We start from the raw sequence: 13,557 nt of genomic DNA, 5'->3' as shown, positions 1-13,557 counted from the left end.
TTGCTTCCTCTTTCACTTATGATCTCTTTGCAAATCCTAGTTCCTCTTTTTTTCTTTTTTCTTTTTTCTTTTTTTTTATCTTTTTTTTTTTTTTTTGGAGACAGAGTCTCACACTGTACCCCAGGCTGGAGTGCAATGGCACGATCTTGGCTCACTGCAACCTCTGCCTCCCAGGTTCAAGCAATTCTCCTGTCTCAGCCTCCCAAGTAGCTGGGGCTATAGGCACACACCACTATTCCTGGCTAATGTTTTGTATTTTTAGCAGTGATGGTGTTTCACCATGTTGGCCAGGCTCGTCTTAAACTCCTGACCTCATGAATCACCTGCCTCGGCCTCCCAAAGTACTGGGATTACAGGTGTGACCCACTGCATTCGGCCTCCTCTTCTGTTTTCTATCATTATTTATGTACAATATTCTGAGAAAATTTTTATTTTATTGGTATAGCATGAGGCCCTCACCAGATGCAGTTGTTCAGTCTTGAACTTTTCAACCAGCAGAATCATGAGCCAAAAACCTCTTTTCTTTATAAATTATCCAGTCTCAGTTATTCTGCTAACACAAAACAAAGACAGAGCTAAATGATCAGGCTGAATGTTAATGGAAGCTAATATCTTTGTAAGGGAATATTAATTGTAGGTAAGGGCCTGGGACTCTTATCCCATTATATAGTCTTCCGAATTTGGGCCTGGCGCAGTGGCTCCTGCCTGTAATATAACACTTTGGGAGGTCGAGGCGGGCAGATCATTTGAGGTTAGGAGTTCAAGACCTGCCTGACCCACATGGAGAAACCCTGTCTCTACTAAAAATACAAAAATTAGCTAGGCGTAGGGGTTTGCACCTGTAATTTCAGCTACTCAGGAGACTGAGGCACAAGAGTTGCTTGAACCCAGAAGGCAGAGGTTGCAGTGAGCTGAGATCGTGCCACTGCACTCCAACCTGGGTGATAGAGTGAAACTCTGTCTCAAAAAAATAAAAATAAAATGGTGCTTAATCCCTGTATAGCTCTAAAAATGAAAGTAAGTAAATATCAACAGTTTGTCATATTTTCAGTTTAATCAAAAACTACTGTTATTACAAAAATCTTGAACTTTGCCCTTCCTTATTCAACTAATAACTAACTTTATGAAGCACTTAATACAAGGACTATGTAACACAAAAAGCAAATGGATTAGTACTCATTTTTTATTTTTCTTTCCACGTTAGGGAGGATGGTAAATGCTCTCTATCCAAGCATATCAATATGAGATTGATGATGACACTTTATTCTGGAGATTTGAATCACCTATTCTGAACGCAGCATGAATGATGATACTCAGTGAATCCAGATGAAACTTTCAATGATATAAATTCTCACCTGCCCAGGTAGATATCCTTTGTTCTTCTCTTGCTCAAGCAGGTAAGATGCATAGCCCACATTGTCACTGTTTACAAGATGGTTACTGTTGTTCATGCTGACTGGGTGGATGGCAAACCAGCTGTAAAGGAGCAAGAAGCTCTAAGTTAATCAGGAGAACCAGAGAACTGAGGCCAAGAACTATGACTGGAAGCTTAAGTTTTCTCCAGCAGGAAAAAATATTTTTAAATGATAGACATTCTACATCTAGACTCTTTCATTGTTCATGGGCTTAAAAATACAATGCAAAAAAAAAATGTACTCAAGAAGTCTGATCATTTTCTTAAATTAAAAATACAGAACTCCATTTTCATGACTATTTCATCGTTGGCATCATCATTAGACTGGTCAGTTACCAGATGGCATACCTAAAAAACTGTATGTACACGGACTTTGTCCTTCAAGATAGGCACACAGATAGTAATTATTTAAATCTATCTAATCCGACATTTACTAAGGGTTACCTGTATGCCAAGCACTGAATAAACTGTGGTTTGCTTTCAGAATCTCACCAAAGACATAGATGTGAACAAATGGCTTTAACACAGTGTGACAAACGTCGCAAAGAAACAGGCATAAAGTGTTTAGGGACCACAGATGACTAACAATTAATTCCTGAGGGCATTACAGGGAGAGGAAACAGCAGGGTAAATGCACAGAGGCGTGAAAGAGGATGTGATGCATAATTCAGTATATCCTTATGCCTAGTAATACCTTGTTTAAGCATAAAGCTATACAGTTTACAAACTAATTTCACATCTGTTACCTTATTTGAACTTCACAACAACTCTGAGAGACAGGCTGTTTTACCTCTACTCTGCATAGGTGACCCAGAGAAGCAAAATAATGGTCCACTGCTCATAGAGGCCCAGGACTCAAGTCTGGGTCTTGTGACACTGTGTCCAGTGGTCTTTGTAGGCTCAAACCCTCACACAGGTGAAAAGGATATTTACAGAGTGGAAGGCAGTAAAGCAGATTAACTGGAACGCTCAAGAAAAGAGAGATGCCAGTTCATAAAGTGTCAGGTTAACTTAGAATTTTTTTAAAAAAATTGTTGATTCAATTCTTCGTTGAAAAATCTTTAAATGTTTTCGCTTACATGCCTACCTAAGCAATGTAATGCACAAAACTAAGCATCTACTTAATGGCTAGAAAGGGTTTAGGACTTTAAGATCATCTTTCAAGCATCAGTTCTTATTGCCTATCAGAAGCAGACGTAGGGCTGAGGTGGCCTGCTCAAAGCCCACTGGCGCTGCTAGGCAGGCAACACAAATGAGTCATACTAGTTTGTACAATAGGGACTGGTGTAGACTGTAGAAAACTTGCAGTGTTTAAAGTTCACAGCCTTTACTCAGCTCCAGCCAAGTATTGCCTTATGGGAGTATAAACCAGTGCTGCCAGCTCTTCTCATTTATTCAAAAGGAGCCACAAATCCATGTTTTCATATTTATTTATCAACTTTAAAATTCTTCAGGAAGTAAATGGCATGGCAACAAAGGACGAGAACTGCTATACATTAAGAGACTTAAGACATGTAGCCAACAAATGTAGTTTGTGGTCTGATTCAAACAAAATAACTATTTGAAACAACAAAAAAAGACTTTTTGGTATAATCAGGGAAGACCGAACACAGATTGGGTGTCAGATCATATTAAGAAATTAATTTTAATTTTGTTGGTTGTAATAAATGATAGGGGTTACTTATTTTTTAAAGTCTTTATCTGATGGAGATACACACTGAAATATTTCTGAGTGAAATATATCTAAAGACACATGCACACGTATGTTCGTTGCAGCACAATTCACAATAGCAAGACATGAAATCAACCTAAATGCCCATCAATGATAGGCCAGATAAAGGAAATATGGTATGTATACACCGTGGAATACTTAGCAGCCATCAAAAGAACAAGATTATGTCCTTTGCAGGAACATAGATGGAGCTCGAGGCCATTATCCTTAGCAAACAAACACAGGAACAGAAAACCAAATACCACATGTTCTCACTTATAGGTGGGAACTGAATGATGAGAACACATGGACCAACAGACACTGGGGCCTATTGGAGAGTGAGGGGTAGAAGAGGGGAGAAGATCAGGAAAAATAACTAATGGATACTAGGCTTAATAACTGGGTGATGAAATAATCTGTACAACGAAGACCCATGACACACATTTACCTATGTAACCAGCCTGTAAATGTACCCCTGAACTTAAAATAAAATGTAAATTTTTAAAAAAGAAGTGTATGATGTCCTGGTATTTGCTTTCAAATACTCTAGCCAAAAAAAAAAAAAAAAAGAGAAGGGGGATTGGGGGAGAGGAAGGATAAAACAGAATGACAGAGTCCTGCTAATTATTGAAGCTGGGCAATAAGTTACATGGAGATTCATCACATTAATTACCGTAATTAGTATGTATTCAAAAATTTCTATATAGTTTCCTTTTTCATGTTGGCACACATTTTGAATTTTTCAAAACACAATGTCAAGCCAAATCACCAATGAGTGAGCTGAATTCAGTTCCTGAGATGGCTATTTGCCCCTGTGCTAAGGAATAAACATTTATTAGTCTGAAGATATTCTAGAGTTATCCCCTCGCAGTTACTTGCAAGGTGTTTACATTTAGGAATATTCTTCTATTAGGTTTGTATGTGTGGTTTGTCTCTTTCTCTTAGAACTCAAGTATCAGGAAATTCTAATCAACTAGTGTTTTCCAGTTACATGGATTTTGCTTTACTGGAGTTTCTTTAGTTTGGAAGAAAATGCAGTGGTGGCATTTTGGCTTCCCAATCAAAACATTTCCATCTGATACCATCATGCTGAGGTCAGCCAGCTTCAGCCAACACTGAATATTTCCATTACAATCAAAGAAAAACTATAGAACAATTCTGCTGACAATGATTATTATTTAGCTCTTATTAGACAAAGGACTTTATGTACAAGATCTCATTCTATTCTCACAGGAACCCTTTGAGTCAAGTACTATCATTATCTTCATTCTACAACTAAGAAAACTAAGTCCCAGAGTGGTAACACTGGGACTGGTAACAGTGTGACCACCTGACCTAGGTCACACAGTGGTAAGTCAAGAAGCAGGGCAATGAATTCAGGTTATATGTGTGTGTGTGTGTGTGTGTGTGTGTGTGTGTGTGTGTGTGTGTGTGTGTGTAGATAGATACATAGATAGATAGATAGATAGATAGATAGATAGATAGATAGATAGATAGATAGATAGCTAGCTAGCTAGCTAGCTAGCTATAGAGATATATGCTCTTATCCACTGTGGAATCCTGGCTCTGTCCCTTCTCTTCATTCACTTGCTCATTCACTACACGTTTAGTTAACTTTGACTCTGTGCCAGCCACTAGGAACATAAAGATGAATGAGGCACCATCTTGGCCTTGAGAAATGCTTCACAAAAGACGTGGCACTTGAGGTGGATCTTAAAAGATGAGGAAGAGCTAGGCAAAGGAATCACTAGAGAAGAAGTATTCCTAGCAGAGGAAATAACATCTGCAAAGGCATGGAGATATGAAGGAGGGCCCTGTGTTCAGAGAATGGGTAGTTAGGGTGGCCAGAGCAGAATGGATATGGACAAGGAAAGATGGCAGTTGTATCATTCATTCAATCAACATGAATTTATTGGGAACCATGTTGATAGGCATTGTGTGAAGGATTGTAAAGAGGAGTCAGATGCATTTCCTACCATCAAGGACCTTACACAATTGGCCACAATGGTATCTGTGGAGAAAGCATGTGCTGAGAATTTCAATCTACTAGTTAGATATAGACTTGATTTCTTCTTCTTTTGACAAAGCATCTCACTCTGTTGCCCAGGCTGGGGTGCAGTGGTGCAATTGTGGCTCACTTCAGCCTTGACCTTCCAGACTCAAGTGGTCCTCCCACCTCAACCTCCCAAGTAGCCGGCACTATAGATGTTCACCACTATGCCTAGGTAATTCTTTTTATTTTTTTGTAAAGATGGAGGTCTTACTATGTTGCCCAGGCTGATCTCCAACTCCAGAGCTCAAGCGATCCTCCTGCCTCACCTTCCTAAAGTGCTGGTTTTACAGGGATGAGCCACCACACCTGGCTTAATTTCTTCTTTATTCCATTTATTTTAAGCCTTAGAAAATAAATTGAACTTTTTCTCTAGAAAATTAAAATAAGTGTTCAGAAAAAAGTTATTTAAATTGAAGGAAAGAAAGATGTCATATTTTTTCTCCTTTGTCCTTTGAAATGTTCACTATTAAAATAGCAAACTTGTCACAGGAACCAAAGTACTATAGTTATGGATGAATATTTATAAAGATATGCAGAAAGGTGATCATTTTAATTTTAAAACATAGTACTTATATTTTATTTTATCTGGCCAAAAAATATTCTTCAAAGCAAAGTTCAAAAGAAAGGAAGAAAGCTTTAGTTTCAGAAGTTAAGAATTCAGACATAAAAGGATGAATACATCTGTGATAGTAAGCATTTTTAAATAATGCTTATGTCACAGCTAAATGTAAAATAGGAAGTAAGGTGCTACTTGAATCAGCATGATGTAATTAAAAGTACTGCAGAAAGTCAAGAGATTGGGGACCTTATCCTAGTTTGTAGCAAAGTTAGTCAAAATTTCTGGACTAAAATTTAAAAATTATTGAGACTGAAAAATAATAGATTTCAACTATGCTTTATGAATCAGTAAACAACATATTAATATAAAACACTACAATTTTTTTTCGTTCTGTGTAAAGGAGGTATTTGGAGAAAAGGATCTCTAGTGACTATTAATTCAGACATTGTATGTGCCCTACTCTGAAACAAAGAGAAAAGCAGGTTCCATACACTCAGACCCGGGCTTCCCTGTCCAGTGTGCAAGTTGTGTCCTGTACAAAGAACACTGGCGAAGCGGGTAAGGGGTTAAAGCCAGCCTCTGTGCAGCTCACTGAGCCAGGCACTTCAGCCAGCCCAGAAAAGAGGATGTATTTGTGTAACTTAGACAAAGGTTCTATGTGCTAGCATGGCCCTCCCCGACCTAAACGTCCACAAATAGGGAAATAGAATACTGTGGACCCATTCAAAGGTACTGTTCAGAAGATTCATAGCAACATGGGAGCTCTTCAGTAAATAAAATATAGGAGGCTGTAATGGCTGAATAGTGTCACTCAAAAATGCATGCTCATCTGGAACCTCAGAATGTGACTTACTTGCAAATATGGGTTTTATAGATGTAATCAAGGTAAAGATTAAGTGATATTATACTGACTGCATGTAGGCTCTGAATCCAATGACTAGCATCCTCACAACAAGAGGAAAGGAGCAGAGAGACATCCAGAGACATAGAGAAGAAGGTGATATGAAGATGGGGGCACAGATTGGAGGCATGTGTCTACAAGCCAATGAAGCCAAGGATTGATGGGAACCACTAGAAGCTAAAACAGATGCATGGAACAGATTCCCCCCTTGGAGTCTCCAGAAGGAACCAACCCTGCTAATGCCTTGAATTTGGATTTCTGGCCTCCTGACCTGTGAGAGAATAAATTTCTGTTGTTTTAAGTCACCTAGTCTTTGATAATGTGTGTCTTCCCTAGGAAACTAATACAGAGACTAATATTATATTACAGTAGCTGAAAATACCAGCTCTGGGGTCAGACATGAGTTACTTAATTTATTTGAACCTCAGTGTTCATACCTGTAACATAACGATAATAGTAGTATCTGCATTTGACAATTAAAATAACTAATACATGTGAGGTGCTTAGCACAAAGACTGGCTGATACCAAGAATGGAATAAATGTTCACTATGAGAAGGTGGGTGACGCTATACTGATACTACTGCTGCTGCAGCTGCAGATGATGATAATGATGATAAGGGAAAGAGACACAAAGCTCTGAGCATAAATAAATAAATATATATACACTCACATATCTATGATTCGTAAGATTAATACAATGTTAAATATATGGGGGCGGTGTTCAACATTCACAACACACGTATATTCAACCCACGTGGTATGGGCATGAAATGATTCAGTGAGGAGAGCCTGCCCTCTTGTGACAGGGACGTGAGTGCTCACAAAATGCCCATGTGCTCTTCTATTTCCCAGTCTCATTTGCAAGAAGGGGTGTGTGAGTAGCTCTGACTATTAACATTTGTGCAGAAGGACTACCCAATCTTCATTAGACTTTCCATGAGTGGAAAATAAGTCTTCAATGTGTTCAGCCACTGGAATTTCACGTTCTATCTTTTGTGGCACCTGCCATTAATTACCTTCACACCCTCGTTTTCACTCGCTCACAATCATCCTCACCCCAACCCGCCGCAAACTGGAGAAGAAGAGGAAAGGGTGTTTCATCGTCTCATACGGGAAGGATTATTGGGCCCAGACTTCTACCCAAAGGGCAAGCTAAATTTTAAACCAGCAGAAGAAAAGAATACGCACTGGACTGCTCAGATTTTAAAAAGACAATGAGCTCTAGCCAGAAGAGCCCTCCTCAAGTTACAGGCACACCTGGGACAAGTATCCTGCAGAATATTTCTACCATCTCCACCCCAGAGAAGAGATGTACATTCTCAAGGAATCCTTTTGTTATCTTCAAAAATCCTGAATGAAAAAGTCCTTCTAAATAACAATATTGGAGAAATATCTCATTAGGGTAAATTCCATTAAGTTACAGCAGTCAAAATCCCTGCACCACGCCTTTAATTCCAGCACTTTGGGAGGCCAAGGCAGGAGTTCGAAACCAGCCTGGTCAACATGCAAAGTCCCATCTCTACTAAAAATACAAAAATTAGCCGGGAGTGACAGCGCACACCTGTAATCCCAGCTACTCGGGAGGCTGAGGCAGGAGAATCACTTGAACCCCCGGGAGACGGAGGTTGCAGTGAGCCAAGATCATGCCACTGCACTCCAGCCTGGGTGACAGGGCGAGACTCTGTCAAAAAATAAAAATAAAAAAATTTAAAAATCCTTGCACATTACATGGTAAGTGATCAACAAGAAACAGGAAATGGCCAATAGAGTATTGCTTTTTTAATTGAGCCAAACCGTGAATTGAAGAAATTCAAAGGAAAACAACAGTGATTTGACTTTTTTAAGCCTGTTACTTGGCAACAATTGTAAAGCATGATAATACTAATTTTGGCAAGAGTATGACAAACAACATTCTGCTCATGTTTGAGTAACGGGAGAGTAAACCAACAAAGGAGTGTTTGGCAATTTGTAGGAAAAGCTTTAAAATATAAACATTCTCTTTGGCTCAGGAATCCCATTCTAGGAATTTAGCTTAAGGAAATCATTGGCAAATATGTATCCATTTGAGAATGCTTATCATAGGCCGGGCGTGGTGGCTCATGCCTGTAATCTCAACACTTTGGGAGGCCGAGGCGGGCAGATCACCTGAGTCCAGGAGTTTGAGACTAGCCTGGCCAATGTGGTGAAACCCCGTCTCTACTAAAAAACTACAAAACTTAGCCAGGCGTGGTGGTGCATGCCTGCAATCCCAGCTACTCAGGAGGCAGAGGCAAGAGAATCGCTTGAACCCAGGAGGTGGAGGTTGCAGTGAGCCAAGATTGCACCACTGCACTCCAGCCTGAGCAACAGAGCAAGACTCTGTCTCAAAAAAAAATGCTTATCGTGATGTATTTTATGATTGAAAACAACCTAAATAACAAATGATTGCTGATTAGTTGAGTACAGTATGATACATGGAATGAAATACTACATAGCAATTTTTAAATGGTGATTTAAAAAATACTAACTGGCATTGAAAGATATTCATAAGGTATTGCTAAATTTAAAAAAGAGTTAACAAACTGTAAATATAATAAAATACCACTTTTTTAGAAAAAATTATTAATGTGCTTAGAAAAAGTCTCAAAGACTATGAAGCTATCTCTGAGTGTCAGGATCCCCAGATGATTTTTTGACTTTTTAATTTTTTTTCTTACTGTGGAAATTTTAGAAAATATATAAAAGAAAAGAAGATTTTAAAAATTACTTGATATAGCACCAAGAATGAACCCTAAGGTAAACTATGGGTGATAATGATGTGTCAATGTAGGTTCATCAGTTGTAAGGAATATACCACTCTGGTGGGGAATATTGATAGTCGGGGAGGCTGTGTGTGTATTGGAAGAAGGTGCATATGGGAACTCTGTACTTCCTGCTCAATTTTGCTGTAAACCCGAAACTGCTTTTAAAAATACAGTTTATTAATTAAAATAATAATAAAGTCTATTAAAAAAAAAAACTATGCCCAGCACTGGCACAGTATCATTTCTGCATTGTTCTATTGTACAAAGCAGTCACAGGACCAGCCAAAGTTCAAGAACTAGGAAAATAATCTCCATCTTTTAATGGAGAGTGGCAAGGTCACTTTGGACAAAACATGGAATAAGAGCAATTATTGTGTTGTTGCAGCCATTTTATAAACTACAATCTGCCATTTAAATATATATTTTAAAAATAACTATTAATCCAAAAAACGTAAGAGGTGAGAGAGGAGGAAAAAGAGGCACTGAAAAGGTGAGACAAATAGCACAAAGTGAGGAGATACAGAAAAGTTCAGATATGATCATCACAATTCCTGAAAATACATTAAATTTGCTTGAAAAACAAAGATTGTCAGAGTATAAAAGAAATAACTAAAGCTATATGATATTCATAAGAGACACCCTTAAAATGTAAGAACAAAGAAAAGTTCAAAGAAAATTGCAGAGAAATATACATGGCAAATTCTGCCTTAATGACATTAACAGACTGTAGACTTTAAGACAAAAAAATTATTAGATAAGAAGAGGATCACTACAAAAACAAACAGATACTTGATGGTCTCAGTACATGGAGATAACACTGTTAATATTTTTATAGTATTTTAAAGTTTCTAGTGCACAGTGAGTGAAATCAAGTGAGCATCCACATTTATAGAAAGACCTTTTAGTCATGTGTATTTCCTATTATATGTTCTACATAGAAAAATGAACTGAAGCAAATGTACCTGAATATTAACCATGATTGATTTGAGGTAGTATAATTTAATTTAATTTTTCCTTCCTTTCTACTTTCTTTATTTTTCAAGTTTTCTATGGTAAGCACACCCTATTTTTATACTGAAAAAAAACTTAGAAAAAAATAATAATCTCCCAGATTTTTTTCAGGTTAAGAACTTTCCAGAAATCTAACAATCAAGTTGTCCAATATCTCCAGCCAACTGTTTTTTTATGCTTTTGGTTTCTAAACTTGGGACAATTTAAACTACACGAGGGTGATCAATCTCTGTTATCAGTCAACAGTCATCATCTTTGTCATCAAAAAGTCCTTATTAGGCACCTTCACCTACCGGCAGGGGAGGAGGGTGAACCTGACCCAGGATGAAAGATCACTGTACAACTATGACCAAGCCCCACTGAAGAAGAATACAGGCAAGCAGAAAGTAAAGTTAGAGCAGGAAGACAGCATCAAGTTTCACAACATGGAGCAGAACAAGAAAAAGAGGTTCAGTGAAAGATATAGAAACAGAAAGCAGGGGCCAAGCACAATGGCTCAGGCCTGTGATCCCAACACTCTGAAATGTTAAGGTAGGAGGATCCCTTGAGGCCAGGACTTCAAGACCCATCTAGGCAACATAGCGAGACCCTGTCTCTATTTATTTTTTAAATAAAAGCAATAAATAAAATAAACAGAGAGGAAGGCTTTATAAACCAGCATTCATGCTAATGATAGAGAAGGCATTTAGGAAGACAAAGACAAGATGAGATGAAAACAAGAGAGCAAGAATGGTTTGACAGAGGGCAGTCACTAAGGTTTCAGCATTTGCAATTTGAGTGGGGTTAAGTGGATGGAGGGGAAAGTGTAGACTTGCAATAGAGAAAGCCACAGAGAATAAACAGTCAGACATTACAATTCAAGAAAAATAATTCAATTATTCTGTGTCAATTAAAAACAAAATATTTTATGTAAAAAAAGTTTTTAAATAAAGAAGTCATAGTCATAGATGAGAGAGAAGATTTTTATATATACTGCAACTGAGTTCTGTAAGTCAATACCATTCAAATAAATTAGTGTAATAGCACAAATAGGATTTTTCTAACTTTTTACACAAATGATTCAAATAGCTTACACAAATCACTGCCCTTGTCATTTTAAAAATATGCTTTTAAAGGGCCCCCTTACAAGACCACTAACTATAAGAATAAAAGTTTTGCAATATATAAATAGAAGGCAATGGAGAGGAGAGGAGAAAAAAGGAGAGCAGGAAGAGGAGAAGGAGGAGAAGGGAGATGAGGAGAGAGGAGGAGGAAGAAGAAAAGAAGAGGGAAGAGAAGAAGAAGGAAGGACAAGAGGAGTCCATGTGACGCTGCAAATTCAAGGAAGAAAACTTGGCAGAAGAAAAGAGGAAGGCAAAGGGAAGAAAAGCAAGACAAAGCCTTTTCAGTTGCAGTATCCTTGAAGAAATAAGTCGGCCTCCTCACCTGTCTCAGAGCTGCCTTTGTAAGTGTAGCTGTATGAGTAGTACCTCTTCCACTGACCACAACTGCCACTCAGATTATCTGCACTTGTGACTTTCTTTTTGATGTAGACATTTGAAACCTGTTTTGCTTTCTCCCTTCATGTTTTCTTCATACACATAGTGTCTTATTGCATCCGAGACTCTCAAGGTTCTGTTTATCCTCCTTCATTGGATGACAGACCCTTTGGGGTACCTTACAGAGTCTCCCAAAGTGAATTTTGTAAATGTTACACAGCTTATATTTTAATTCACAATTCAGAACATCCCAAACATGTTCTCCATGTCTGGAGAAAAAACATTGAATGCTTTCATGTAAGGGGAAAAAGGTACAAGACAGAAATTTTTTTCTGACATAGAATTTTCTACCATAGATTTTTCTGCCTAGAAACTAGAGCAACTAGAGCAAATGTTGGCCTAACAATTGTAAAGGGCTTAATGGTTCATGGAACAGTTCCAGGAATATAATTTTATTTCATTCCTCAAGTCTACACTCTTCCCAACCCTTCGACAGCCCCAACTCCCAACCCTAGCTTGAAACACTTTAATGAGTTTTCATTCCTCTTGGTATAAAACAACAAATTCTTTGTCATGCCATCTAATCTCTATCTCTTACTTTGTCTTGCATCACCCTGCCCCGTTGACCCCTGCACTCCAGCCACACACACCTTTTACCAGTTCTTCAAATGCTTCCCCATTTGTGTTAAATGTTCTTTTCCAATCCCCCCATTTTTCCAGTTAATTCCTACTCCAGTTTCCAGCTCCCATTGTTGTCACTTCCTCAGGGAAACCTTTCCCAATCTCTCAGACAAGGTCAAATTCCTTTAAGATAGTTCTACATATCTGCCTTTCTTAGCACTGAGCCCAATTATAATTTTACATGTATTGTATGCCTATCTGTATGACTGCTGTCTCCTTCAGTAGACTGAAGTCCTATAAGGGCAGCAACTCCATGTGTATTTGTTCATCAGTGTATCCCATAATAATTTCTGTGTGGAGAGAAGATATGATAGCCACATTTGAAAATATGGCACTGAGTCTCAGAGAGTTTAAGGGATTCATTCCAGTAGTACAAATATGGGTACTAGATTCCAAGGTACTGGATTCCTGATTTCAAGGCCAGGGAATACATCATTCCAAGGAGGTACTACATGGCTCATAGTAGGTCCCTAGTACAGACTTGCTGAATGAAAAACTGAAAACAAAAATGAAAGTAAGAAGGAATGAATTATGAACTCAAATATGGTTTTCATTGTGAAGAAGATAATCTTGGCTGTGATGCTGGGCAGGTCACATCACCTTTCTAGGCCCTTACTCCTCTGCTGAAGGTTGAACTAGGTCATCTCCATGTTCTGTGATTCTGAGTTGCTGTGCTTCCAAACTCCTCTCACCTTGGGATTCTGTCTAACAGCAGGCACCTACATGTGGTGGGTGAGTTACTTAGCAGCCCAGATTTGACTTTATATTTTGGATCATTTTTAACGTGTTCAAAGAGCAATTACACTATGAAACAAGAGGCAATTGCAGGAGCAATTACATCAAAGATAACATACGGCAGCTACAGAAACAATGGAAAGTTATTGCAGGGTGTTAAGCACAACAGATGGAAAAGCTTTGCTATAACCTTGACAGTTGACCGAAGAACTTCCAGATACATGCTATAA

The 13,557-nt window shown here is 38.3% G+C and overlaps 1 protein-coding gene across 2 annotated transcripts in view; it reads right to left on the bottom strand.

Annotated features, from left to right (window-relative positions):
• The window catches only part of LOC105480987 (neutral ceramidase), a 90,937-nt gene that overhangs the window by 34,692 nt on the left and 42,688 nt on the right, over nt 1-13,557 (bottom strand). For both annotated transcript variants that reach the window (XM_011740235.2, XM_011740228.2), the window contains exon 9: nt 1,356-1,476. In XM_011740235.2, coding sequence (XP_011738537.2) covers nt 1,356-1,476 — 121 coding nt within the window. The remainder of the gene's footprint in view (nt 1-1,355; nt 1,477-13,557) is intronic.

The sequence above is a fragment of the Macaca nemestrina genome, chromosome 9, assembly GCF_043159975.1.
Source record: "Macaca nemestrina isolate mMacNem1 chromosome 9, mMacNem.hap1, whole genome shotgun sequence".
In the NCBI taxonomy this organism is placed as follows: domain Eukaryota; kingdom Metazoa; phylum Chordata; class Mammalia; order Primates; family Cercopithecidae; genus Macaca; species Macaca nemestrina.
Note: the sequence above shows the minus strand (reverse complement) of the source record. Positions and strands in the feature narration are given on the sequence as shown.